We start from the raw sequence: 25353 nt of genomic DNA, 5'->3' as shown, positions 1-25353 counted from the left end.
GGACGTTGTACGGAGCAACCGGAAAAAAGAGGGTTGCCGTACGCAGTGGTGTGCGCATGCGTTGAGGCACTCGTTCGCCGATTGGAAGCCGTGAGTCACGGGGCGGCCAGGGACTGCCTGCAGGGGCGTAGCCGAGGGGCGCGCGCCGCGCTACGAGGCCGCTGGTTGGCCAGCGCTAATCACATGGTTCCGAGTAGCAGGAGGTCTTCCACGGTGCGACGTCAACGCAGCCCGCTAAGCTCCCCTGACTTGTATACCGCGGCCCGGCCCCGGCTGAGTCCTCCGAGGGCCCGGGTCGGGCGGTTTGGTGGGTACCTGTGCAGCCGCCATGGACAACTCCGGGAAGGAAGCGGAGGCGATGGCGCTGCTGGCCGAGGCCGAGCGCAAAGTGAAGAACTCGCAGTCCTTCTTCTCGGGCCTCTTCGGGTAAGAACCGCACCGAGGGTCGGCCTGGACGTAAGCTGAGGACGAAGGAGTCATGACCTAAGGAGGCGGGGTAGGGACGACGGGCTGGAGCCTAGAGGACGGAGGGGATTTCGGAATAAGGTGCCATGGTCTCAAGCAGCAGAGGGGTCACAGTCGAAGGGCCAGAGTGCCCGGGCTGTGTCAACACAGTTTGAGGAGAGACAGTCTGAGATGGTGGACGGGCCTTGGGCTGAGGACGCCTAAGCCGTGGCAACATCATCAGGAGGCGGGAAGGGGACTCAGACTAAAGGTGGATCCAGGGGCCGGAGGAGAACCTGGGCTGGAAGCATGTGGTCTGAGGCCTTGAAGGGGACCAGCCTGAGGGGATCGAGGGGACCTGAGAGAGCAGCCAGGTGAGGAAGCCTTTGGGAGCTGTAAGAGAACCTGTCTGAAGGATCCCAGGTGGGCAAGATGGGGCTTGGGGCCCAGGACACCTGCCCTAGCTATTGACCTTTCCAAGGCCACGGCAGACTGCGTGAGTTCTGGGTGATCAGGGCGAGGGGGTCTGGACTCAAGTGGTTCTGGGAGTGATGAGGTCAAGTGTGAGGTGCCTGGGGCGAGTATGGCCCTAGTTAATGGTGACCAATGCAGGGAGGACCTTGTACTTGAGTGACCTCAGGGCAGGGGAATCCTGGGTAATGGAGTTAGAATGGAGCCCTGGGCTGAGGCTGGAGAATGACTCGGGGTGAGGGTGTGAGTGATGCTGACTTTGTTTAGCAGATGGAGGGATGAGGAGAGGTGAGGGAAGGGAGATGAGAAAAGCAAAGGAAGCGGAAGCCCTGCCGTGTGGTCATCAGGCAGTGGTCCCCTGTGTGAGCCGGGTGACTGTGGTGTATGGAGAAGGGGGCCTGAAGGGGGCTGGGTCTGCAAGTGGTAGACATTTCATACAAAATGTGTGTTCGCTCATAAAAGTGATGACCATCCTTTGAGGAATGTTCATGTCTTAAGAGTGCCCTGGTTAGTGTAGCTCAGTGGATTGAGCGCTGGCCTGCGAACTGAGAGGTCGCCGGTTCCATTCCCAGTCAGGGCACATGCCTGGGTTTCTGGCCAGGTCCCCAGTAGGGGGCACATGAGAGGCAACCAGTCAGTGTTTCCCTCTTTCTCCCTCCCTCCCTTCTAAAAATAAATACATAAAATCTTTTTACAGAAGAGTGTCAAAAGCCCACGTTTGAAGTGTGGCTCTGCCACTTACTTTATGAGCTTCGGTACTTTTCCTGTTAAAAGGGGATTGTTAGTAAAACTTACCTCAGAAGTTTGCCACTAGTTCTGAAAAGAGGGCCTGTAAAGTGCTTGGAATCGAGCCTGACGCAGGGTTAGCTTGAATGACGTCAGCTATCCTCAGTGGCACTTCCTGGAAGGAAACCTGTCTGGAAACTGTACTGGGCAGGGTGGTGGGGACTAGGGTCAGGGCCTGGGGGAGACATCTGGGAGAGTCAGAGGAGAGGGAAGCTGAGTGTGATGAGAGAGGAGCTGAAAAAGTGGGGGATTCTGGGCCCTGGGGACTTAGTCAGGTTAGGGGAAGGGGCTTGAGGTCCAGAGCGGAGGAGGAAGAGAGCCTGGGGTGGGGGCTTGCGTTGCTCTTAGGACGGAGAGGAGGACTGGGGAGGGACGGTGGGTTTGCAGAGTTAGGAGGAACCGTGGTGGAGGCGGGGCTCGGGGTCTGGGAACAGAGAGGCAGAGACCGGGGAAGGCTGCGGCCCTGGAGAGTCTGCCGGGAGGCCGAGGACAGGGTTTGAGAGGAGTGCCTCGGGGACTGGGACAGACGGTGGCAGAAGGTTGGCAAGAAATGAAGGGCAGGGCTCTTTCCGGGAGAGAAGATGGACCGCCCATTATGTTTAGCAAAAGGACTTTAATACCGCGGCTGGTGTGGAGAAGCGCCCAGGCCGATGCATCGATTAGTGAGGAGCGTGTGGTTGTAGAGGCTGAGAGCGGAGAGAGGATGGGCGAGCGCGTGTTCTTCCTTCACGAGGGGAGATGTTCTGGTGCAGTGTTTGGGGTGAGGCCAAGAGCTCAGTTTTCGGCTAATAGTTTTGCTGGTTGGCTTTTGGTGTCCGATCTCTCTGGACTGAGGATCAGTGTGCTGTTGGGCTATGCGTGGAGGGAACAATTTAGGCAACCTCTGAGACACTTGTCACCTGCTCGGGAAGGGGGCAGAGTTTGCCGTCCCAAATATGCCTCTTTGGGATGTGAGTCATTTTATGTTGCTTAATTTTAGGGGAAACTCTGAAAGCCCCATAGAAGTTAATACACTGACCCTTTTGAAAGGACTTTTACATGTGTCTGTCTCTCTTACCAGACGGCCTGCCGTCACTAGCTAGTGGAGAAGGTTTGGACCTAAATCCGCATGATGATCTTGCCCTTGTTTACTGTGCTTTCCCTGGTAACCCCCTAACTGACTCTCCACCCTCAGTGTCTTTTGTATTCTGCCGACAGCGGATGTAACCGGGTGGCTCAGGCCATCTGGCAAGTTCCTCAGTGTTCCTGGGTCTCTCCCATGCATACAAGACACATACGTGTTATTAAGCTTTCTTTTTTTTTTCTCTTGCTCATCTGCCTCATGCCAATTTGATTTTTAGACCAGCCAGAAGAACCTCGAAAGGTAGAGGAAAAGTTTTCCTCCCTGACCTGACAGCTGGTGGGGGGGAAAGCCCTAAAAGTCTAAATTCAGGACCAATTCCAAAGAACTGACACGCAGCCCTATCCACGTTTATGAGATCTGTAACAGGGGAAACTTACACGCGTGGGCAGAGCAGCTCCTGCTCCCTGTGGTCCCCAGCTGGCCGGGAGAAATCCACCCCCTCCCGGACAGGGTCTCTTGTTCATCGGGGGTTAGTGGTAAAAGTCGTTTTGTGGGAAGACATGTAGACCGTCAGCAAGGACAGTGCATTTCTAGGTTAACATAACAATACACAGTTATCACGGGCTGTACACTCATTAACCTCCTCCCTGGAGGGAGGACATTTATCTTTGGGTAGCATTCTGGGTGTCTGGGGAGTCAGCCAAGCCCGAGGCTCCCGCCAGCCAAACAGTCACAGAAGATTAAACAGAGTCCGACATTTCCCAGACGCCTTCACTGCTGGGGCCTTATTGCACCTCTGACTCCGCTACACCAGACACAGGATTAACACTTGGCAAACACTGGTGACCACAATCGTCAGATTAACAGAGAGCGAGATGGTGCCCTTCATGGGAAGTCCCCGGGCTGAGCGGAAGCTGCCCGACCTGGAGGAAGGCTCTTGGTGAGGAGAGAGCTGGGCCCCAAGGAACCCTAGCGCTTGCTGAGGGAGCGGGGGCCTGGAAAGGTGTGGTGTGAGGGGAGGTCTGCCCGGAATGATGGGGAACCGAGATCCAGAGGGGCCAGGGATGGTTCCTGGGAGGAGAGGCCTCCTTCTGGGAGGGTGAACAGTGGTTCTGGGAGTGCCCTCTGGGGGGGTGCACTGCTGCAGGCAGAGGAGGCAGCTTGCGGAAGGCCCAGGTGTGTGGCGTTGAGTACAGGGAGTTCCACGTTAGCCCCTGAAGTTCCAAGGGCAGGAGTGGGGGGTGATGCTCAGCCAGGACGAGGCCGGGAGGGGGAAGGGGCGTTCTGGAGACCATTACAGATTTTGGGGAGGCGTTTCTGTCTTGGTCTGCTCAGGCTGCTACAACAAAGCACCGCAGTTGGGCAGCTGACAGGCAGTCACTTGTTTCTCAGCGCTCTGGAGGCTGAGAAGTCCAAGATCACGTCGCCAGATTTGGTGTCTGCTGAGGGCCCGCCTCCTCATAGACAGCGTCTTTTCCCTATGTCCTCACAGGGTGGGAGGGGTCGCCTAGCTCTCTGGGGCCTCTTTTACAAAGGCACAGAATCACCCCCAAAGGCCCCACCTGCTGATACCATCGCCTGGGAGGTTAGGAGTTCAACACATGAATTTCGGGGGGACGCAGACATGCAGTCCCTAGCCGAGCTGGTCCTGGAGGGTTCCCACTTGCCTTTTAGAAAGGACCGCAGCAGCTGCTGTGGGAGAGAGCTGGGGGGGCGGGGGGAGAGTGAAGGCAGTGACGTAAATAAGAGCAGGTAATGTTTGTTAAGTGCCCACTCTGGTTCCAAGTCAGGCCTCGGCCAGCCGCTTCACCTGCGTCCTCCTGTCCTGTGCAGGTGGACGAATGTGGTCTCAGAGAAGTTGAGGTACCGCCCAGTCCCCTGGTGAGTGGGACCCATGGTCAGACCCAGGCCTGTCGGGTCCCAGAGCCCTCCCTCCCTCTCACTCCTCCTCCCTCCCGCCCTGTCCAGCTCTAGGAGCAGTTGAGATGGACATGAGCAAGGCCAGAGCGGAGGGCAGGGGTGCGGTGGGGGCACCTCCCCACCAGAGCCAGGAGCACAGCGAGAGCTCAGCACTGGCCTCCGCGGCTGGCGGCGCCCGCCTGCGCTCACCGTTTCACAACCCGCCTTTCTCAAGGCCTTTGCACTGCTGCTGCTTCCCCTTCCAGCAGCCTCAGCAAGGACGGCATTCCAAATTGAGAGGGGCCGAGTGGGGTGGCCCCGCCCGGCATGGGGCAGCCCCACATCCTTGCCCTTTGGGCTTTCTTTGCTCCGCACTGTGTCTGGGCTGCCAGGCGCTAGGGCGCTGTTTGGTGCCCCGGCCTCCAACCAGATAATCAGTAGATCACAGCTCCTCTGTTCCTTTTCCCTTGCTCCCCTCGCCCCTCCCCCACACTTCCCAAAGAGGGAAGCAGCCCAGGCTTCAGGCTTCTCTGGAAGCAAAAGAGGGAGATCCCCTGCGTAAGACACAGTGAAACTGCAGAGAGGGAGAGGCAAGGCAGGGCACAGTTTCTTCCCTCCTGCGGGGTGTCTCCCTGGACAGGGGTGGGTGTAGACTTCCCTGCTGTGCCCCGTTGGGGTTGGACAGATTCTAACCCGGGTCCTGTTCCCTGGGGCTTGCCTCCTGACTCACACCTTCCCCTCGCTCCCCAGTGCAAAGGAAAAACTTCCTTCCACTTGGAGAGCAGCATGCATGGGAGGTTTCCTCATCTGTGAAATGAAAGTCATTCTAATGGCTCCTTCGTGGGGCTGGTATAAGGAGTGAGTGGGTTATGCACGCAGAGTGGTGAGAACACAGCGTGTGGCGCTGGTCACGAGCTTATTAGGTGCTTGCTCTCGTCACTGTCATTAGTAGTAGTAGGGATGGCTATTGGGAGTGGGGCTGGAGGCCCTGGGGGAGGAGCCTGGCAGGGTCCCTGAAGATCAAGTGTTGACAAATCCGTCCCTACTTGAACCGCCTGTAGTGTCGGCAACTGCAGGAGCCCTGGGGCCGGCTTTCCTGAGGGAATTGCTTGCTGGACATGACCCGGCTGGCCCTTTGCTGAGCCAGTGGGGAATGGCAGCTGCCAGCCTGGCTCCCAGACCGCCTGCCAACCGGAGAGCACGCAGAGACCCCAGGGCCATTTCCGGCCACGCCAGGGCGGTTCTCCTGCCCTGCCAGCTGCTGACACCTGCGGCTGAAAACTCGGTGTTTCTTGCCCGTCTCCAAGCGGCGCCTTTCTCGATGGGACGCAAGGTCTCCAGGCAGCCTGGCCACATTGCGCCACAGTCGAGGGTCCTCCCCTCCGTGGTGGATGGGACTCGGCCACTGAGTCAGACAGAGGTTTCCATGCGTCTTTTGGGAATGGGGCTACCAAGAGACAAGGCTCTTTCAGAAACGTCTTTCAGGCACAGGAAGTGTTCAGGCCTTGGCTGGGATGCAGTGACCGTGTTGGGGTGCCGGGGGCATCGGTATGGAGCCACGGGAGCGCCTGCCAGGCCTTGTGGCGGGCATGGCCCTGCCTTTCATTGGGTTTACAGGCAGGAGGGGTGGCTTTGGTACGGGGCAGGCCCACTGGGAGGAGGGGCACTTAGCTGGTCTGGGGAGGGGGCGGTGAAGCCTCCCCTGAAGTGGGGAGATGGTTCTGGCCTCCGCCCTCTCTGCCAGTCTATGGGGCGATGCTCTCATGTACTCACACAGCAGGCACTCTGCGGGCTCTGCCTGGCGCTTCCAGCAGCCCCGCCGGTGTGGAGTCTTGTCCCCAGGCACAGAAGAGGAGACCGAGGCTGGTGAACCACCAGCTGGCACCAGAGTCCTGGCCCATCTGACCACAGTCTGAGATTGTTCCGCTGCCCCGCGTGACTCTAGAATCCCCACCGCAGGGCGGCTGACAGCCTTTGGAGTGGGCTTCTCCTCCTGTGTCTGCCAACAGCCGTGGGAGCGCCCACTCCATGCTGCCCTCGGGGCCAGGCCACCTCTGATCCTCACAAAGACAGCTCCTCCCAGGTCGGGTTCACTGTCCCCATTTTAGAGTGAAAGAAACCCAGGCTCAGGGACTGCTAGTCCAAGGCCGCACGGTTGGCAGTGCTGAGACCCATTTCAGCCCGGTCTCCCGGGCCTCGGGTCCACTTTGTCTCTGCCCCTCGCCCGTACTGCCCCATTAGGGGCGTGTCCGAGATGATTTCAGCACTGGGCAGTTGTGTGTAAAGCTCTATTCTTCGTGGTCACTGGGGCCTGTGCCCGCACTGTGGGCACCGGCCCTGCCTGTCACTTCAGAGCCAGGGAGGTGGAAAGGGGCTCAGAATGTGCCAGTGCGGTGGGGAGGTGATGCCACAGGGATCCCGGGGCTCCAGCTCTGCCAGCTCAGCAGAGGAGCCCGGCAGGTCGGTGACCGCCTGCTCCCTGTGCCGGCTGGACCTTCACGTTCTCTAATGTGCCTTCTGCCTGCAGCACGGGGAGGCGGGGGCGGGGGGCTTCACATAGACCCCTCTGCTTAGAGGCCTCCCTGCCAGCCTCCAGCAGAGAGCAGCCTGCCAGTCGGTCAGACGAGGGAAACCTGAGCAGCGTAGGCTGTTTAATCTCCTGGAGAGGTGTGGGCAGGCGGGGACCTGGTCTGCCTCCTCGTTTTCTGGAAGCCTTTTCGGGGCTGGGAAGGAAGCCACCCCTGTCACTGGGAGAGGCAAGGGCAAGGCTGGGTCCCAGGGCTGAGGCCTCTCTGGGGGACTTCCTGGCAGTGTGGGCTTGGGCAAGCTCCTTAACGTCCCCGAGCCCCAGCCGGCTTCCTCCTCTGTAAAAGCAGGAGGGTTTGTAAACGCCCAGGTGAGGACCGGAAGGGCTCTTGCAGGGACTCCGCATCCTTTCAGGCAGAGGCCTGCTGGGCCGTGGTTAGCCAATATAAGGAGCGCACAGGAGAAGGCAGGGGCGGTGCGGGACCTTGGGCCCCTTCCTCCCACCATAGGCATGGACTGGAGGACCAGGGCTGGGCCTTCACTCTCTGGAGGACTAGGGGCCAGTGGTTGTGGCCCCACAGGGGGACAGGACAGAGGGACTGTCGGGGAGGATCTAAAGTAGAAGTCACTGCACCTGCCCTGCCTTTGGAGGTCCTTAGGGAACTGCAGGTGGGGCAGTGGCATCGCGGTGGGAGCCCAGGGGGGCCCAGGGGATGAAGGAGGGAGGGAGAGAAGCCGAGACTCTGCCCTGCATACCCCCTGCTCCCCCATCCCACCGGGCGGCTGTGCGTTCCTGGCGCTGCTGGTTCCTCCATATGGCAGTCGCCGGAGGGTGGTGGCTGTGCCTGGGAGACCTGAGACTGCTTCCTCCGCCTTGGAAGGGGGCAGAAAGCAACGTGGAACGGGTAATTATAGGCAGCCGTGCACCGGGCCGGCCCAAACCAGTTCCCTCTATTCCTGGGCATGGCTCAGAGCCACTGGTTGGGGAGAGCCAAGCAGACGCAGCTCGGGGGAGGTCAGTGGGGGAGGGATGGGCAGCTGTCACCAGTGCAGGCTCTTTAGAAGAGGCAGGCACGGTTCACTTCTCTGGGTCCTGTGCAGGGGTGGAGGAAGAAGTTGGTTTCCCCACCTCAGGGAGTTTGTGGTTTTCGTCACAGAGGCCACCCTGAGATGGGTGACATGAGCCAACCCCACTGGGGAGAGACAGCCTGTAGGGAAGAGACAGCCTGTAGGGAAGCGTGCAGATGTGCTGGGTGGGGAGACAGCTTAGCAGGACCTTCTTCCTTCCAGTCACTCCCTCCCTGCCAGAAACCCTCCTATGACATTAGAATGTGGCCTAAACCCTCCCCTGGCCTCCATCCAGCACGGGCTCCCCTCGTTGCTTTCCACTCCCTGCACCACAGCCGTCCTGGCCCCTCTTCCTTGAACTGGCCAAGCTTGTGTGTGTCTCAGGGCCTTTACACCTGCTCTGGCTGCTGTGTGGGGTGCTCCTTAGTCCTCACGGGGGCCTAAGCCCAGAACTCCCGTCCCTGACCTGCCCATTCAAAGAAGCCCTTCCTCCCCAGCTCCTCTAGTGCTTAATCAGTCGGAAGTTACCTTGCTGATCTCCTGTTTATTGAGGACCAGTTTCTTCATTGTTTACTGCTATGTCGGATCCCTGGCACATGATAAATACTCAGATATTTGTTCCCCGATGACTGTGTGAGCAGCTTTTCCTTCAGGACCTGCCTGTGAGCCACTGGGGACTCCACCTCCATCTCTAAAAGAAGAGGATGGGACTCCAGAGATCCCCCTGTCATTGCCTGAGCAGGTGGCAGTCCCTCCAGCTTTTCCACCCGCGTTAGAATCACTGACCCAGTGCAGGGTGGGCCCAGCTTAGTCTGGAGTCAGAGGATTTCAGCCCAGCAGCTGACAGGCCTTGTGTTCTGTGCCTGCTCTGTCCCATTGAGCTGAAACACACCAGCTGGGGCTGGCCCTGCTCACTGTCGGTCACCGGCTCAGGGCTTCTCTGTGGGATGGGCCCTTCTCCTCCAGGAGCCCGAGCTTTTTCAGAGAATATCTGGGGCTGGATAAGACGACTTGGCACCCTCAAGGGAGGAAGGTTCCCCGGGGCGCAGACCTGTGATTTCAGCCTGTGAGTGCATCCTCTCCTATAAGAGAACATTCCAGAGTAGATCCCCTGGGGCGTTTTGCATCCTGGCCCAGAAGGAGCCTCCTGAAATCTCTTCCGCCAGAAACTTGGGGAAGTGCCTCCCCTCTCCGAGGCCAGGGGTGGTTTCTAAACAAGTCACTTCAAACAGGGGCCTCAGGTGCACCTTGGGCCAGCTGGGGTGAGGCCTGAGAAGTGGGGGGGCGGGCACACTGCTCAGGTGCACTTCCTGAGAACAGCAGAGGGTGGGGAGACAGTGTCGGCACAGCCCCAGAAGGCAGAGGGTGGGCTGTCCATCTGAAGAAGGACCTTATTGCTGCGGTTCACCTTCAGGAGGCCAGGACTCCAGTCCCAGCTCCTCTGACCCCAGCCGGCCCCAGGAGGGATTCGCCCACTGAAGTCGCCTGACCTAGGACAGGTCGCGGCTGGCTGCTTTCCAAGCTGTCTGTCTAGGTCAGCTTTTCCCCTGCAACTCACCTGACTACCTGAATCATCCGGGACTGTTGTTAAAAACCCTGATTCCAGCTCTGGCCGGGTTGCTCAGTGGGTTGGAGCATTGTCCGGTGCACGGAAGGGCTGCAGGTTCGATCCCTGATCGAGGCAAAGGGAGGCAGCCCGACGGTGTCTCCCTCCCTCTCTCCCTCCGTTCTCCTTCCTTCCTCTCCCACCCCTCTCTCTGAAATCAATAAACATATTCTCAGATGAGGATTTTTTTTTTAAATCCTGAGCTGAGACCCGACCCAGACCACCATCCAGGGAGGGTGGCTGTGGACTTAGATTTGATTATTGTAAGGAGCCCCCGTCCCCTGGATTCAAAATCACAGGCAAGGTGGACCACGGCACTGGCAGAGCGACGAAGGCATGCTCCGAACGCAGCTCCCAAAATTACCTTACCAGGGCCCTTGCCAGCTGGCTCGTGGGGCGACTTTCAGGGCCATTGGACACGGGTGAGCGCTGGGACAGCAAAGATGATTTGTGCGGCTCTCAATCAGAAAGTCACCACTCATCTCTTCCCTCAAAGCAAAGCGTTGCTCGAGGCCAGTGAGGAGGGTGTCTGGACCCCACCTGGGGAACTCCTCAGTGTGTGGGTTTTATCTTACTGGTTTTCGGGGGGGGGGGGGAGGGCGGTTCGAACAGTTACACAGACCGCAGACCTCGTGGGCTAAGCCTGGGGGGGGGGTCATTGGAGACGGTGTGACTTACCCCCGGGCGGGGGTACGACTGAGGGGTCCCCCGACTCAGGAAGAGGTTTGCATGCACGGCCTGCAGGTCAGGTCCAGGGCAAAGCTGTCCCTGCAGGGTGCCCTTTATTTTTAAGAAATGTCCTCTGTGTCTCCCCGGCGCCTGCTGTTGCACAGCACGTTTTCCGAGGGTAGTTTTGCCATTTTAAATAACACTGTGCTGAGCCTCCGTGGAGCTCCTCTGATTAGCTTCTTAGGATAAATTGCTAGGAATGTAATTCATTGCTAGATCATAGGACCCAATATAAATCCTGATATTTAAAAAATGTGTATTTATTTTCTTGAATATATGAAACATGCGGATGATTTTAAAAAATTCAGCCTCTGCTGGTGTGACCCAGTGGATTGAGTGCCAGCCTGCAGACCAAAGGGTCGCTGGTTCGATTCCCAGTCAGGGCACCTGTCTGGGTTTCAGGCCAGGTCCCCAGTAGGGGGCGTGTGAGAGGCAGCCACACATTGATGTTTTTCTCCCTCTCTTCCTTCCCCTCTCCCTAAAAATAAATAAATAAAATCTTTTAAAAACCTTCAGACAGGACAAATGAAGGGTGTCAGTCCGCCTGTCGTGCCGGGCCCCCAGTTCTGTAGACCCCGCCTCAGAGAAAAATACTGCAACTAGTTTTTGGTGTATTTTTCCAGAAATATTCTGTTTATATAAACATATATACTTTTCTTCTCATCCTCTTTTTTTTGTTTTGTTTTAACACACATGGGACCTTTTCCTGTACACATTTTAAATAGCATTTCTCTGCGTGGTTATGTTGTAATGTCGCGCCCGGGCCTGAGTTGGCAGTGATGCACTCTGGGGGTTGGGAGGTCCTCACCGCACAGCTGCAGTTCGCAGGGCACAGGGTTCAGTCGTTGGGGAGAGGGCGCAGCGCCCAAAGCTGGGCTCTTCCCCCAGGATGCTTTGCAGTCTCTTGGGGAGAGGGCCTTGTGGGAGCCTGGGAGCAGCCGGGGCAGGAAGCAGAAGAGGAGACAGCTGTCAGAGGCTGTTGCAGTCCATGGGGGGGTTGGGAGGGTCTAGGCAGCCTCTGTGTGAGGGGGTGGGAGCCACAGACTCACTCTCTCTCCTGAGCCCAGAGCAGAGGCCTGGGCTGCAGCTGGCCTCGGGCAGCTGGCTGCCCAGGGCAGTCACCTCGCGGGGGGGGGGAGGGGGGACAACACAGGGCCATGTCTCCACTGGCTCAGCTCGCTTCCTCCTGATACCGGACTGGCTATTCTTCCCATCCTTTACTCCCTTTCCATTTCTTTCCCCAGAGGCTCATCCAAAATAGAGGAAGCCTGCGAAATCTACGCCAGAGCAGCAAACATGTTCAAAATGGCCAAAAACTGGAGTGGTACGTGATCCCTGCTCGCGCTCCTCCGCGCTCCTTCTTCCTCTTCTCCCTCGGCTTCGGGTCCCCAGGCCTGGCTGGGAGGGGGGCCTCACCACCTCCTGTCTGTTTAACAGCACCACAAGCCCGTGGGCCTCGGAGCGAGGACAGAGGGGTGAGGGTAACTCGAGTGCTGAGTCCGGTAGACCCACATGGATGAGGAGGTCTTCGAGGGGTTTCTCCTTAGGTTCAGAGCGTCAGGTTTCCCTGGAAACTGTTCCACGCCGCTTCTGTCCGAGTGCGAATTTGGGGCTGGGGGATGTCCGAGTGGTTCAGTGACACAGGTCGCAGTTCCCGTTGACCAAGCACCGCGCTCCCACTATTTAACTGAACTATCTCAGCAACCCTTCGAGGGTCATTCATTAATCCCCCGTTTTATAGATTTGGGACCCGAGCCCTTGTCTCAGCCCCTTGCCTAAGGTCCCGCAACTAGTCACTGACCTTACAGAATTCCAAGTCCAGCGCCCCGACTCCAGACCCCGGGGCATTTAACCCGCCCCGGTGCTGTTTCGTGACCTCCGGGGCCGAGGGACTTGCAAGATTTGAGTCACAGCCCAGACTGGCCTTGTGACCCCGGGGAAGTTCCTCGGCCCCCCCTCATCTGTGTCCTCCTCAGTGCCGGGACGGGCAAATAGGCGAGACTGCATGGGCTGTAGCGTGGGTTCGTGGGGGTCAGGCCTGGCCACCGAGGGCAGTCAGCACTCAGTGGACACGGTGGCACAGTAGCACGGGACGTTCCACCCCAGAGAGGTCACCCTAGGTCACACACCTCAGAGACACTCACACCTGTGTTGGTGGGCAGAGTGTCAGCCCAGTCCTGGCCCTTCCAACCTGGCCCTGAGTTGTGGTCAGGCTCCCCCAGGCTGGAGCTTGGCTGGCTCCCGAGGAGAGCAGAGGCAGGTGGCAGGGAAGGGCTCTGTTAGGGGGCTGCCGGAGGGCCTGGAGAAGAGGTGTGAAAAGCCAGGGCCTTGAGCCCCTTGGGGGCCAACTGCCATATTGTGACTTCAAGTGTCAGCAGGACAGCGTCAGGGGAATCCAGGAAACCAGAGAGGAGCTTGCTGACCAAAGAGAGGAGACCTGGGGCGGGCCGTGGAGGCGGGCGGTAGAGACATGGGGTAAAATCAGTGACTGTCATTTCTGGGAAGGGCTGAGCTTCCACAAAATACAGTGTGCTTAAAGTTAGGTGCTATGTGTATTTTTATGTTCCCGTACTCATAAAGCGCCTTCAAAGAAAGAATACTTGTTTTCCAATCAGGTAGATATTGCTTTCCCCCTAAAATTTGTTAACCCCGCCCCCAACTACTCAAACCCAATTCCTAGGCCAGTGTTTTAACCCAGTCGTATTAACTTTTGTGGAAATTTTGCACTCGACTTTCTAGCCCTTGGAAATAACACAGGGCTCATGCATCAGGAGAGCCTGAGGGGCCGCGTCTATCCCCCTACCCCAGAGGTGCTGGGCAAGGGCTGGGCCCTCTCGTCCTCCTCCAGCTCAGAAATTCTGGGGCTGGGACTCGGCTGGAGGAGAAGGAAGAGAAGCAGGCTCAGAACTGAGCAGGAGGTGGCTGTGGGGGTCCCCACCCCTGGAGGAGGACAGATCCGTTTGTCTCCTGGAGATGAGACACCTAAGCAGAATGGCTTGGGACCCATGGAGGGTGACTGTGCAGCTGAGCACAGGACAGACGGGGCTTCCAGTGTGCAGTGTCTGTGTCCTATTTCTGTCTCAGAAAGAGAAGCTCCTAGACGGAGCGGACCCTGTGTGTCCCCTCCCTCCGCTGCCATGCACCTCACGATTAGGGTGGTGACTTGCCCACACAACCTGCAGTGACTCCACGCAAGGGACCAGAACGTGGACAGAGGCGGGGGGTGGGGGGGTCAGACGGGAGGAGCTGGGAGTTGTGGGGGAAGGAAATGGGACTCGGAAGGTGGGAGTAAACCGGGAAGCGTTTTGGAGCAGAATCTTGATTGCCCTGTCTTCCCCACCACACCCGCCTGGCCCCATCCCCTAACTCAGCCCCTTCGGTTCCCAGCCCTGTGCTTCCCGGCTCCCCAGAGGGCACCGCCTAGGGTCCCGAGGCCTGAGGTGTAGGTCCAGATCTCGGCTCACCCAGACCACCCTCTTCCCTTCTCTGGGACTCTGTGTTCTGGAGAGCGTCCAGGCCAGCGTCTGTGTGGCTTACAAAGCGTGGCGCCCGCTCAGCCCACGGCCACTTTCTTCTGTTTCAGCTGCCGGAAACGCTTTCTGCCAGGCGGCCCAGCTGCACCTGCAGCTCCAGAGCAAGCACGACGCGGCCACCTGCTTTGTGGACGCCGGCAACGCATTCAAGAAAGCTGACCCCCAAGGTGAGGAGGGCCTGTGGGCTGCTGGGGCCGGCTGCCCAGGGCGCCAGCTGAGTGCTCTGCAGGGAGGTCCTCAGGTTTCCACTGGGCTCTGGTTTTCTCGAGTGGCCGACAGGCAATAGGCTGGCAGGGAGGCGCTTGCGTTTTAATTTCAGAACTGGCTCCCTTCCGGTTGGCATTTGCATCCGGCTCCAAGCCTCCTCCTCCCCCTTCCACTGTGTGTGCAGTGGATGGCTCCTCTCCCGGAGCCTGGGAGCATTTGGGAGTGGGAGTTACATGTCAGCCCTGCCGCATGCCAGGGGGAAAGGAAAATCTGTTCTGTTGTCAGAATTAACACACAGAGCGGGTGGGAGGGCTGCTGAGACCAGCCAGGTAGGAGTCCTGCCGGAAAAGGCGAGGCAGTTATCCTAACCTGGCCTCCCCACCCCGGGGTGGGGGGCTGGGGAGTGCGGAGTGAGGGAAGACAGCCCGAGACGGGGCTCCTGCCAGAGAACAAGTTCCTCCCGATGAGAACGTGCTGGGGACAGAGCCCCGGCCAGTGTGACACACAGCGAGAGCCCCATGTGTCCCACGGGGCTCATCCGGGAGCGGGAGCCCAGTGGGCACCAGGATTTCCATTTTATGGAGCTTGAGTTTTAATTTACTTTTTAAATCTTGGTGCCAGACGCAGGTTGCTACCTTTTAATTTTAGCAAGCACAGACTTAAGACCATCTATTGTCATTCTCCTGAGACTGGGAGAGACATAAGTTGTTGTTTTAAAGGAGGTGCACGATCTTGAGTAAAGGCCGGTACTTCCAGGGGGGCCGCGGGTAGCGGCCCACAGAGGCACCCTCGAGGGCCGTTGAGCCGTGGCTCAAACGCCAGCGCTGGGGATTGCCATCGGGGACACTTAACTCCCGGGGTCTGATCTCGGGGTAGACCCAGTCGCTTTTCTCTGTTCCCAGTCCTGACCAGGCCCTGCTCTGCCACCGGGCGTCTCACAGATGTGGGCCTCAGTGGTCACGTGGTAGCTCGGGCCCAGAAAGAGCCGGCGGGGAGGCCTCGTGACTCAGTGGGTCGCTGTCGCTCTCTGCACAAAGCTGAGCACTGGGCCACCGCCGTCCGTGGGGGTGAGGTGACCATGACCCAGGCCATCCTTGGGGGGTTTTTCCAGCTGGAATCACCCCAGGAAGGCTGTGTGTCCCCATGGAGGCCCCCACCCACCCCCTGCCTTCCTTCTGCTCCCCGGGGCTCTGGTTGACCCGCGAATGCTGCCCTTGCATCTGCGGACGTTCAGCTGCGGCCCCCAAGTGACTGGAAGGACCTGTTTCTGGGGCGGGAGAAGAGTGCCAGGCCCGTGTGACAGGTGCCGGGCACCAGCTGCTCTTTAAACAACCCCAGCGCTTCCCGTGGGCAGGCCCCACCTGGCACTGTGATGTCATGTCCTTCCCTGGCTTTTGATCTGAATTTTCTCATCTCTCAGCAGGCGCTATGGGCTGGGGGGGGGGGGGGGGGCGTGGCCAGGGGCCTGGCTTTAGGACTAACGGAGGGGGGCAGAGTCCAATGGGAGATGAGAAAGCGGCAGTGTTTGGGTGTGGCGGCAGTCCCCTCGTGGGGCACAGAGGCCAACTTAGCTTCTCCAGGGGTCAGCGAGCATGGTTTGCTGCCCTGGGGGCTGAGGTGGTTTTGGGGGGGCAGGACAAGGGGGCAGTGGAGCAGAAAACAGCCTGTTTTGGGCAGAGCTGGGGGGGGGGCACTGCAGTGGCCTCCCACCCAGCACCACTGCCTCACGACTGCCAGCCCCGGTCACAGCTCTGAGTTGGGGACTGTTTGATCCAGGGTCAGGAGAGAAGGCACGTTTGCACGAGGGGTGACAACTGCTTTGCCTCTGGGGCCAGTCCCGCTTCTCATAGGTCTGAGGCAGCTGTGTGGGGCTCAGTGTGGTCTCGGAGGACCGGGAGGCGCCTGCTCTCCGTGACCGTGACCGCAGACAGTCACTTCCTCTGCTAAAGCAGAGACCACCCAGGAGATCAGGCGCAGACGTGCTCGGGGTGACACCTGACAGGTGGTGGAGCCCAGCGAGGGGCAGCCCTTGGCTCACATCCGATGGGGCAGGCCTGGGCTCTGAGCCTCCGTTCCTGGGCTCCCTGCCTAGTGAAACAGAGCTGGAGGACCAATTTGGAACCTGGCCCACTTTCCCTGAGCAGGTGACCAGCTCCCTGGGGCCCTGCTGATCACCTCACCTGCCTCAAAGGCCTCTGTCCTTTATCAGCACTTCCCACAGGAGCCCTGGAGGGCCCTTCCCTCCAGAGGCCCCTAGTGCCCACCCTGAGCCTGAGGCCTGCCAGAGCCACCCCAAGCTTCGGTTCCTGGCTTCATGCTCTCCCTCTGCGGAGTCCGCCCTCAGTGTGGTCAAGGGTTGTCCTGCCGCCACCTGGGGGGTGGGGGCGGGGGCGGGGAGGTAATGCCGGCAGCTGTCCGTGATTCTGCAGGGTTTCCCAGCCACTGTCTACTGCTCTGAGTGCCCTCAGGCCAGGGAGGCCTCTTACCCCCCCCACCTGACAGCTGGGCCCAGGGCTCTGTGTGTGGGTTCCATGCCATGCGTGTGCGTGCAGGGCACAGAGGTGGCCAAGCCTCCACCTCCCCTCCCCTCGCACCCTGTGCCCCATGACCATTTACCAGATGCCTGCTGTGTACCAGCCCCTGGCATTGTCTCAATCCATTCCATTTCCTGTGGTTCTGGGGTTCACCTGGGTTACTGAGAAGACTGAGCAAGTTGGGGGGTGGACTGCAGGAGTGGGGTGGGAGGCAGGATGGGTGGGAGGCACCTGGAGCCCAGGATGATGGGCCCTTGGTCGTGGGCTGCCTGTCCCCCTGAGCCAGGGCCTCCCCGCTCTGGGCCTCAGCCCCCTCCCCCATCCCCGGCTGCTTCACTCCCAGCGTCCCTTCCCAGCTCCAGCTTTGGGGGCGGGGGGGAGGGGGGGGCGGCGAGTTTGCTCTGCTCCTCCAGGGGCGCACTGCCCCTCACCCTGGGGGTCCTGGTGGCCTGGTAAGATGAGCTGCGTACAACCAGTGTGTCAGGGGCTTGTCTGCCTGGCTCTTGCCAGGGTGTCAGCTGGTGGCCTGCCGCTTTCAGGGACAGGTGTCCTGGAGTGCAAAGTAGGCATGAAGGGGATTTAATCCTCTGAGTCTGTGTTGTTGCCCCAGAGTGGGGGAGGAGGGGCGCGGTGAGGGCAGAGCCTCCCCTGCTACCAGGCAAGGGCTGCCTTGCTGACAGTGCTCCAGGGCCAGCGCCAGCAGGTCAGGTGCTGCTGCCTGGGGCGACAGCTGCGGGGAGTCTGTAGTGCCAGGGGAGCTTCCAGCCCCTCCCCCTCCCGACTGCTAATCTCGCAGGGAGCAGCCTCTCCACCTCTGCTTGTAGGTGCCGGGTTGGACCGGAGAGGGCGTGGGTGAGTCACAGGGTGCCTGCTGGTGACATCCACCCCCTGGAGTGGAGGCCGGAGCAGGGGTAGGGTGCGCAGCACCCGTTCCCCGCAGCCCAGCTGCAGGGCTCCTCGTCATCCCCTTCCTGCTGTTGCAGCCAGGTGCTGGCTCATCAGTCACTTCTCCAAGTGCTGCTACAGCGGGTGTGTGTTACAGGCCCACTTAGTGTTTCCAGCTCTCATTTTTGTGCCGTTCCCTCTCTGTCCCCCTTCTCCTCTTCCCCACTGGCTCCGGCTTCCAGCTGCCAGCCTCCGAACCTTAACCGGGAGGTGTCTGCTCTCCGAATCCTTTCGGGGTCCCCAGAGGCCTTGCAGGTTGGGACGAAACCTCCAGACCCCTCACTCCCAGAGCAGTGCCCACAGACACATTTTGCATGTGAATGACGGGGACTAGTGGGCTCCCTGAAAGCGCAGCCCAGAGCTCAGCCACGTTCAGATTCAGACCTGTCCCTGGGGAGTGAGGGTGTGAGCCCCTTGGGGAGCAGGCACCCGGCCTTAGGGTCTTTGTAGCATCTCAGTCCTGCGCGGGCCCTGGACTGCAGGACAAGCTGTCAGCTTCGGCTCGGCGTGGACCCTCATCCTGCATCCTGTCCAGGCTGCCTGTCCTTCCCTCTCCACCTCCCCGCACTCCCTTTCCTCCCGAGATGCATTAAAACAGTGTTAAAAAAAATCCACCCGAGAGCTCATCGCTCTCTGCTAGAAAATGCCTCCCACTCATGCTTCTCTCTCTCCTCCAAATAACTTGTCAAGAGGAAAAAGCCATTCCCAAATTTAAAATCTTGCAAGAGATACTACAACAAAGGTAGCCCCGACCCCTCTCCAGTGCCACCCGACTGTCTGGCTCGTCGGGAGCCTGTGGCTGGAGGAGCTGGCGGGTGTCAGTGCGGGTTAGGGAAGGCGCAAGGTGGGGGGGGGGCTCTGCTGAATGCTGCGGTCAGGGCCAGGGAATGACGGGGATTCCAACTGGGGGGGCCTCAGGCTCCCACAGTGGAAGGGTGGCAGAGCCCAGGAACCTGCGGGTCCCTCAGTGTCAGGCTTGGCCGCCGCTGGTCCCACCTTCCTCCTGGCCAGTGGCTCAGTCCTGGAGAGTAGAGCTGTGGGAGACCTGGCTCCCGGCACCCAGGGGAGCCTGGCCGGCAGCCTGACCTGACACTGCCTCGTCCTGCCCCTGGGGTTAGGGGGACAGTGTGGCGCTGTGGCCGCTCGAGGGGGAGGGCCGCCTGGCTAGCGCAGCTGCTCTCTGAAGCGAGTGTCCAGTGAGCCGGTCTGCAGTCAGTGAGTCTGACCAGGGTCCTGGGCTCAGGGATCCCTTCACCTTCCCTCCCAGCCCCCTCCCCAGGGAGCGTAGCCCTGGCGGCTCCATTGCTGTCCCTTTCCCCGGGCAGCCTTCGCCCTGCATCCCGGCCTCCCACTGAAATCACTTCCCTCTCTCTCTTCTCCCCCCACCTTTTTCTCTCCCCAGAGGCCATTAACTGTTTGATGAGAGCAATCGAGATCTATACAGACATGGTAAGGGTCACTGCGTGTCCTGTCCCCACTCCCAGGCTACCACACTGCCCCAGCCTCAGTTCCCCCTCCCCACCTCCAGCACCAAGAGCAGGCCGGGAGTGGGTGCTGAGGTTCGGTCACCTGCACTGGGCGAGGCTGGCTGGGTCCTCACCCGGCTCCCCACCAGCCTAGCCCCTCCCCCGGACCTGCCACCTGGCCTTCCCACAGTCCAGCAGTGTCCTCATTTGTGGGAGCTAAGCTTATTGGGGGCATGTGTCCTTTTCCCTGTGCCCAGCCCTCCCCACCAGCATCCTAGTTGATTACCAGCTCACAGCAGACTACAGGGGCAGTGGGCAGCCCTGGGAGCGGGCACAGCCCCCGCACTTCCCCAAGGGATGTCCCCAACAACAGATGAGGCCCAGAGAAGGCAGCTGCCAGCCCAAGACCAGGGAGCCAGGACCGTGGACCAAAAGCAGGCTCAGGCTGCTGTGACCTCTCCTCTTTGCCTCTTCACGTGTCCCCTCTGTCTCGTCATACCCTCCCCCAGGTGGGAAGAGAGTCCTACCCCCTGGGCCCCAGACAATGCTGCAGAATTATAGTCACAGCATTTACTGACCCAGCCGCTCAGCCAAGTGGTCCCCCCATCCTACAGCAGCCCTGTGAGGTGGGCGCTGTTGTTAGTGCGTCTGACGGTCAGAGAGGGGACACACACCTGCAGGCAGGATCCGCTGGAACCCAGAACCAGGCCTGGCCCTTCCCTCCTGCCCTGCGCACAGGGGGTGCAGAGCGGCTGGCCAGGCACCTGGACCCACCCTGGGTGGAGGCAGGCGGGGTGTGCTCAGCCCCTCTGGGAGCTGGGGGCCTCCTTGAGGAAAGCTCTGGCCCTCCATGGGGGAGTTTGGAGAGCAGAGGTGGGTAGGGAGGGCGGGTTGGCTTGTGAGAAGGGCCGCCTCAATGGCCACACTGGGGGAGGGGTGGCTGAGGTGGCCCTGGGCAGTGGGGACATGGGGGCCCGGTTTCTCCGGAGCTTTCACCAGGTGAGCCTGGACTGGTCCTACCATGACCTCTCTCGGCCACCTGTCAAAGGCTTCTTCAGGCTGGGACCTCTGCCAGGCACCTCACCCACATTGTCTCTGTTGCTGCCCCACCCACCCGTGCTCCCTGTGCAGGATGGGAGGTGGTCTGTCTTGGCCACGGTCACCCAGGAAGGGCAACACACAGGCCCGGCCCTCTCTCTGGAGCCTCCCTTTTAAGCCCCAAGCCTCTGTTTCACAGGTGCCGCTGAGCGGTGGGGAGCCACCGCTCTGGGAACTGGGGGTGGGCAGCATGGTCCAGCTGGGGGGACACCGGTCACCGACACTCCCTTCCCGCGTTCCCCACAGGGCCGGTTCACCATCGCAGCCAAGCACCACATCTCCATCGCGGAGATCTACGAGACGGAGCTGGTGGACATCGAGAAGGTGAGTGGCCAACGGTGGGGAGGGGGCTGCCACAGCCATGCCCCCGGCACCCACACTCCTCTCTCTGTCCTGTCACTCAGGAGTCCTCTGGTGTCTGAGCACGGGGAAAGGGGGTGGGGCCCTGGCAGAGCGGGGGGTGAAGGGCTCTGGCTGTGTCCCAGGCGGGGCGGGGGCTGCGGTAGCACCTCGTCACCCCCCACCCTCCCGTGTCTCCCCAGGCCATCGCCCACTACGAGCAGTCTGCAGACTACTACAAGGGCGAGGAGTCCAACAGGTACCGGGGCCCCACTCCTCCTGCCGTGTGGTCCCCCCAGGGCCCCTATGAGCAGCACCCCCAAGCTCCCTCTCTGTCCGCCCCACACAGCTCAGCCAACAAGTGTCTGCTGAAGGTGGCTGGTTACGCTGCGCAGCTGGAGCAGTATCAGAAGGCCATTGACATCTATGAGCAGGTGGGCACAGAGGGGCGCCACGCCCTGCTTCTGCAGAGGTCGCTGCACCCCCTCCTGTGTGCCGCTGCCCCTCCCCCCACCCGTCATCCTCTCTCGCCCTTTCCCCCCCTCCCCTTCCACTTCCCTGTCATCCCCTGGCTCTGGCCCTGGACTCAGCCCAGCCAACAGTTTCTCTCCCCATGACTCTATGTGGTGTCACCGCAGTCTTCGGCCTGGCCCGCAGTCCTCACCAGGAGCTTCCTGGCCGACCCCACAGTGACTGACTCTGAAGAACCAGAGTGGGGGAGGGAGTGGGAAGAACTGCCGGAGCCTGGGGGGCCAGAGGCAGCTGAGGGGCCCAGGGGAAGGGGTTGGGACATGGGAGAGGGACATGGTTTCTGGGGCCCCTCTCTGCCATGTGGCGGGGGAGGGTGGGCGCGGCCTGGCCAGGGTAGAGGCAGGCTGCTGTTCTTTAAGTTCTGTAGCCTCCGCCCCTGTGCCTGCCAACGTGCCAGCCTCCAGTCGGGCCTGACAGCCAGGCTGCTCCCTCTGCCCATCTTGGGAGGCGCACAGGCACCTGGCCCTGTGGCAGCTCCCCCCCCCCCCCCCCCCCCCGCCGCACCTCTTGGTCACGCACTACCCATTACCGGCTCCCCTGGGGCATGGGCCCCGCCTCCAGCTGGTGCCCGTGTGCCTGGCAGTGACCCCAGCCCTCTGGTGGCCTGACATGTGCTCACTATGTAGCCTCCACACCCCCGTAGGTGGGGACCACCGCGATGGACAGCCCCCTCCTCAAGTACAGCGCCAAGGATTACTTCTTCAAGGCGGCCCTCTGCCACTTCTGCATCGACATGCTCAATGCCAAGGTGAGCCTGCCCAGAGCTTTCCCTGCCCACCTGTCGACTGCCCCTGGAGCACCAGGGCCACTGTCCCCAGACCAGGTCCCCTCAGCCCCTTAGGAGGGGGCCCCTCATGTCCGGACCCTGACAGTCACCTGCGGCGAGTACCACTTGCTCTCCCCGGTGCGTTTGTGCCCCGAAGCCACCTGCCCAGCCCCTTAGTGTTTGAGCTTTCCGGTTTCCGGCCCACTGGTGCTGGGCTCACTCTTCCTGACAACACGTTCTGAACCCTTACTGCTCCCCCTGAGGCCGGCATCACTGTCCCCCATGTCACAGGCAAAGACACAGGTCGTGACCAGAGTCCCTCGTTCAAGGCCCCGAGCCTAGTGAACACGGCCCAGACCCAGACCTCTGGGGCGCCACAGCCTTCCTGCCCCCCACCCCCCCACCCTCAGGGCCTCCTGGCTAGAGGGGTCAGTGCTGGCAGGGGGCAGGGAGTGGCCAGGGATGGAGTCGGACTCCAGAGTTCTTGGGGGTTTCCAGCCACCCAACCCCCCCCCCCTTCCTGCTCCTGCATCAGGCAGGGGAAGCCCAGCCGATTCAGGTCCCTGCTCACAAAACCGGGGTCTCCATCACGTGACCCTCCCTGGACACTCGTGCTGGTGAACTGTGAGAGGTGCCCAGCACCAGGCCTGGGCACATGGCAGGCACGCAGGCACTTGTCATATTCTCCCTCCCCTGGGTGACCGGGTTTGGGAAGGAGCACTGGCCCCTGGCCTGGGAATCCCTCCCCGCGCCTCCTTCTGCACCTCACCATCCCCACCAGCTGTCTCTGCAGCCAGGCTGGCGCTGAGCTCAGCTCCATGGAGGTGCCGCTAGGCACAGAGCCAGGTGATATGGAGGCTGGGGGACAGGCACAGAGAGCCAACTCAGGGCCCAAGCTGTCCCCAGATCCCCTTGGCTGTCAGGCCAGCGGCTCCACAGCCCCTCTTCCTGAGCTTGTCCCCTTCCTTCCCCGCACTCTCCCGATGCTCAGCTTGCTGTCCAGAAGTATGAGGAGCTGTTCCCCGCTTTCTCCGATTCCCGGGAGTACAAGCTGATGAAAGTGAGTGCTGGGGGCCCTATCCCTGCCCCCCTCGCATCTGGGCCTGGAAGTGGGTGGTCAGGAGCCCGGGACTGGAAACCTGGAAGCGGAGTTCCAATTAGTGTGATCACCAAGATTCGTGCAGTGGTTCTCAAGGGGTTTTGTTTTTATTTTCTTTCTCCTCTTCTACCATTTGGGTCTCTGTTTTCTAATTGAGACCAGACTCAGGCAGCGATGGGGCCAGTCGGGGCTGTGCTGGGACACACACACACACGTGGCCTGTGTCCACGAGCTTGCAGGTCACTTCCGACACAGGCAGGGTTGGAACACGGCCTTTCCATCTCCCACACAGGAGTCCCTGATGCTCATCCCCCCATATGGCATGTGCGTGGGTGTAACCCAGCCCAGCTGGGGCCCCTGACCCCTGCCTGTCCTTTTCTTACAGAAATTGCTAGAAGCCCACGAAGAGCAGAACGTGGACAGCTACACTGAGGCGGTGAGTGGCTGACAGGCTGGCTGCCCATCTCAGGCACACTCTGCCGCACCCCTCAGCCTGTGTGTCCCTGGCCTTGGCCCCTAGCTGTGAATCCCTTTCTCCAGTTCACCCCAGAGTCCTCCAAAGGGGCCCCAAGAGGGCCAGGGAGTGTCCTTCCCATTGCAGAGATGATGGCACGAGGCTGAGGATGGTGAGGGCACTTGGCCTTGGTGCCTCGGGGGCAGAGCTGGCTTCAGACCCATGTCTGCCTGCCCACTCGGAGTCCCCCTGGCCGAGCAGCTGAGGGCCACCTCTCGTTGGGCGCTTTGGGTGACCCAGCGGAGCAGAGAAGGAAGGAAATGAGCGGAGACATCCTCACCTCCTGAGAGCGGGAGAGGAGGTGGGGTGGGGGTGAGGGGCTGTCCTTCCAGCAACAAGTGCCCTCAACGCTCTGCACCACAGATGTTTCTGCATGTTCTGGAGCCCGGCTGTGCCCTGCTCAGGACCTGATCAGGTCCTCAGGGCTGGGCACCTGCCCCTCGGGAACTGTAGGTCTCTAATGATGACAGACCAGCTCCCCCTGGTCCCTCCTGCCCCCAGTAGTGGCGGGATATCTGGAGGCTCTGCATGGAGAAGTTGGGGCAGGAAGGGCGTGGGTTCTCTCTCCAGCCTCCCAGCTCCCAGTGCCACTCGGGGCAGGCCTTGGTCACATCTCCAGGCCTCAGCTTCCCAACCCTAACACAAGGAAGCTAGACCCCTTTTTTTAAGCTACAAAATCTATTTTTTTCCCTGAAAGGAAGCCTCACACTCAGGTTAGTAATGGTATAAAAGGGAGCCAGCGGCTCACTGCCTCCCTCGCTCCTCCTCCGACCCTGCTGGCTGACTGGCTGGCTGGCTGGCTGGAAGGACACATCTAGAGGATCCTGTGACCAGAGACCTGGGGCCCCAGGGCTGGGACGGAGTGAGCCGGGCTGGGTGTGGGACTGGCCGCCCGGGAGCACAGCGGCCAGTGCGGTGTGTGCCGCAGGTGAAGGAGTACGACTCCATCTCCCGGCTGGACCAGTGGCTCACCACCATGCTGCTGCGCGTCAAGAAGACCATCCAGGGTGACGAAGAGGACCTGCGCTAAGCCCCGCCCGGCCCTGGAGCCCGTCTTCCCCGCCGCCCCTCTGCTCTCCCCGGCAGCCCTTCCAACGCCAGCGAGAGCCCAGAGAGAGGTGGCCCAGGACCTGGGCTGGGACCTTCCCTCTCTCCCCCCAGGCATCCCACAGGCCACAGTGCAGGCTCCGAACCCCGCTTGCTAGCTGGGGACAGCCACCCTCTGTTCTCGCTGCACCCCTCCCCCTGCCCATTTATTTAAGCCCCAAAGGTACCCCTTTCGACCCCAAAATACAAAATCTGTGATGTAGACCTATTCGCTGTGGGTGCTGCCCTGGCGGGAGGCAGGGGACATGCCGTCAGCATCTGGCCCCCCTCTCCTGACCAGCTGAGGCATGAGATTGGTTTCGGTCTCCCCACTTCTGTTCCCCCAGCCGAGCTCAGAGCACATGGAGCTGCTGGGGGTGGGCTCCTTCTCCCCCAGCGCCGGGAGCCGCCCAGCCTACTGCAGCCCTGACCTCCCCAGAGAGACCCCAGGCCCTGGAGCTTGGGGGGCCGTCCTGCACCCACCCCACACCTGTTCCTACCCCAGTGCTTTGAGGTGTCATCAGTCGGAAGCTGCAGCTGGCCCCCAAAAAATAAAACAACAACACTTTTGCATGAGTCCTTCTGCCTCTTCACCTCTGCCTCCCCCTCCTTCCTCTGGGGCTGGAGTCCTGTCCTTCCTGGT

The 25353-nt window shown here is 60.5% G+C and overlaps 1 protein-coding gene across 1 annotated transcript; it reads left to right on the top strand.

Annotated features, from left to right (window-relative positions):
- Nucleotides 1-175: 175 nt before the first annotated feature.
- Nucleotides 176-25287, top strand: NAPA (NSF attachment protein alpha). The gene is made up of 11 exons (XM_024569449.4): nucleotides 176-426; nucleotides 11837-11916; nucleotides 14176-14292; nucleotides 19214-19260; nucleotides 20622-20699; nucleotides 20918-20973; nucleotides 21064-21148; nucleotides 21889-21993; nucleotides 23003-23071; nucleotides 23496-23546; nucleotides 24553-25287. The coding sequence occupies exons 1-11, from the start codon at nucleotides 329-331 to the stop codon at nucleotides 24652-24654; spliced, it is 888 nt and encodes a 295-aa protein (XP_024425217.1). The 5' UTR covers nucleotides 176-328; the 3' UTR covers nucleotides 24655-25287.
- Nucleotides 25288-25353: the final 66 nt, after the last annotated feature.

This window comes from Desmodus rotundus, chromosome 12, assembly GCF_022682495.2.
Source record: "Desmodus rotundus isolate HL8 chromosome 12, HLdesRot8A.1, whole genome shotgun sequence".
Taxonomy (NCBI): domain Eukaryota; kingdom Metazoa; phylum Chordata; class Mammalia; order Chiroptera; family Phyllostomidae; genus Desmodus; species Desmodus rotundus.
Note: the sequence above shows the minus strand (reverse complement) of the source record. Positions and strands in the feature narration are given on the sequence as shown.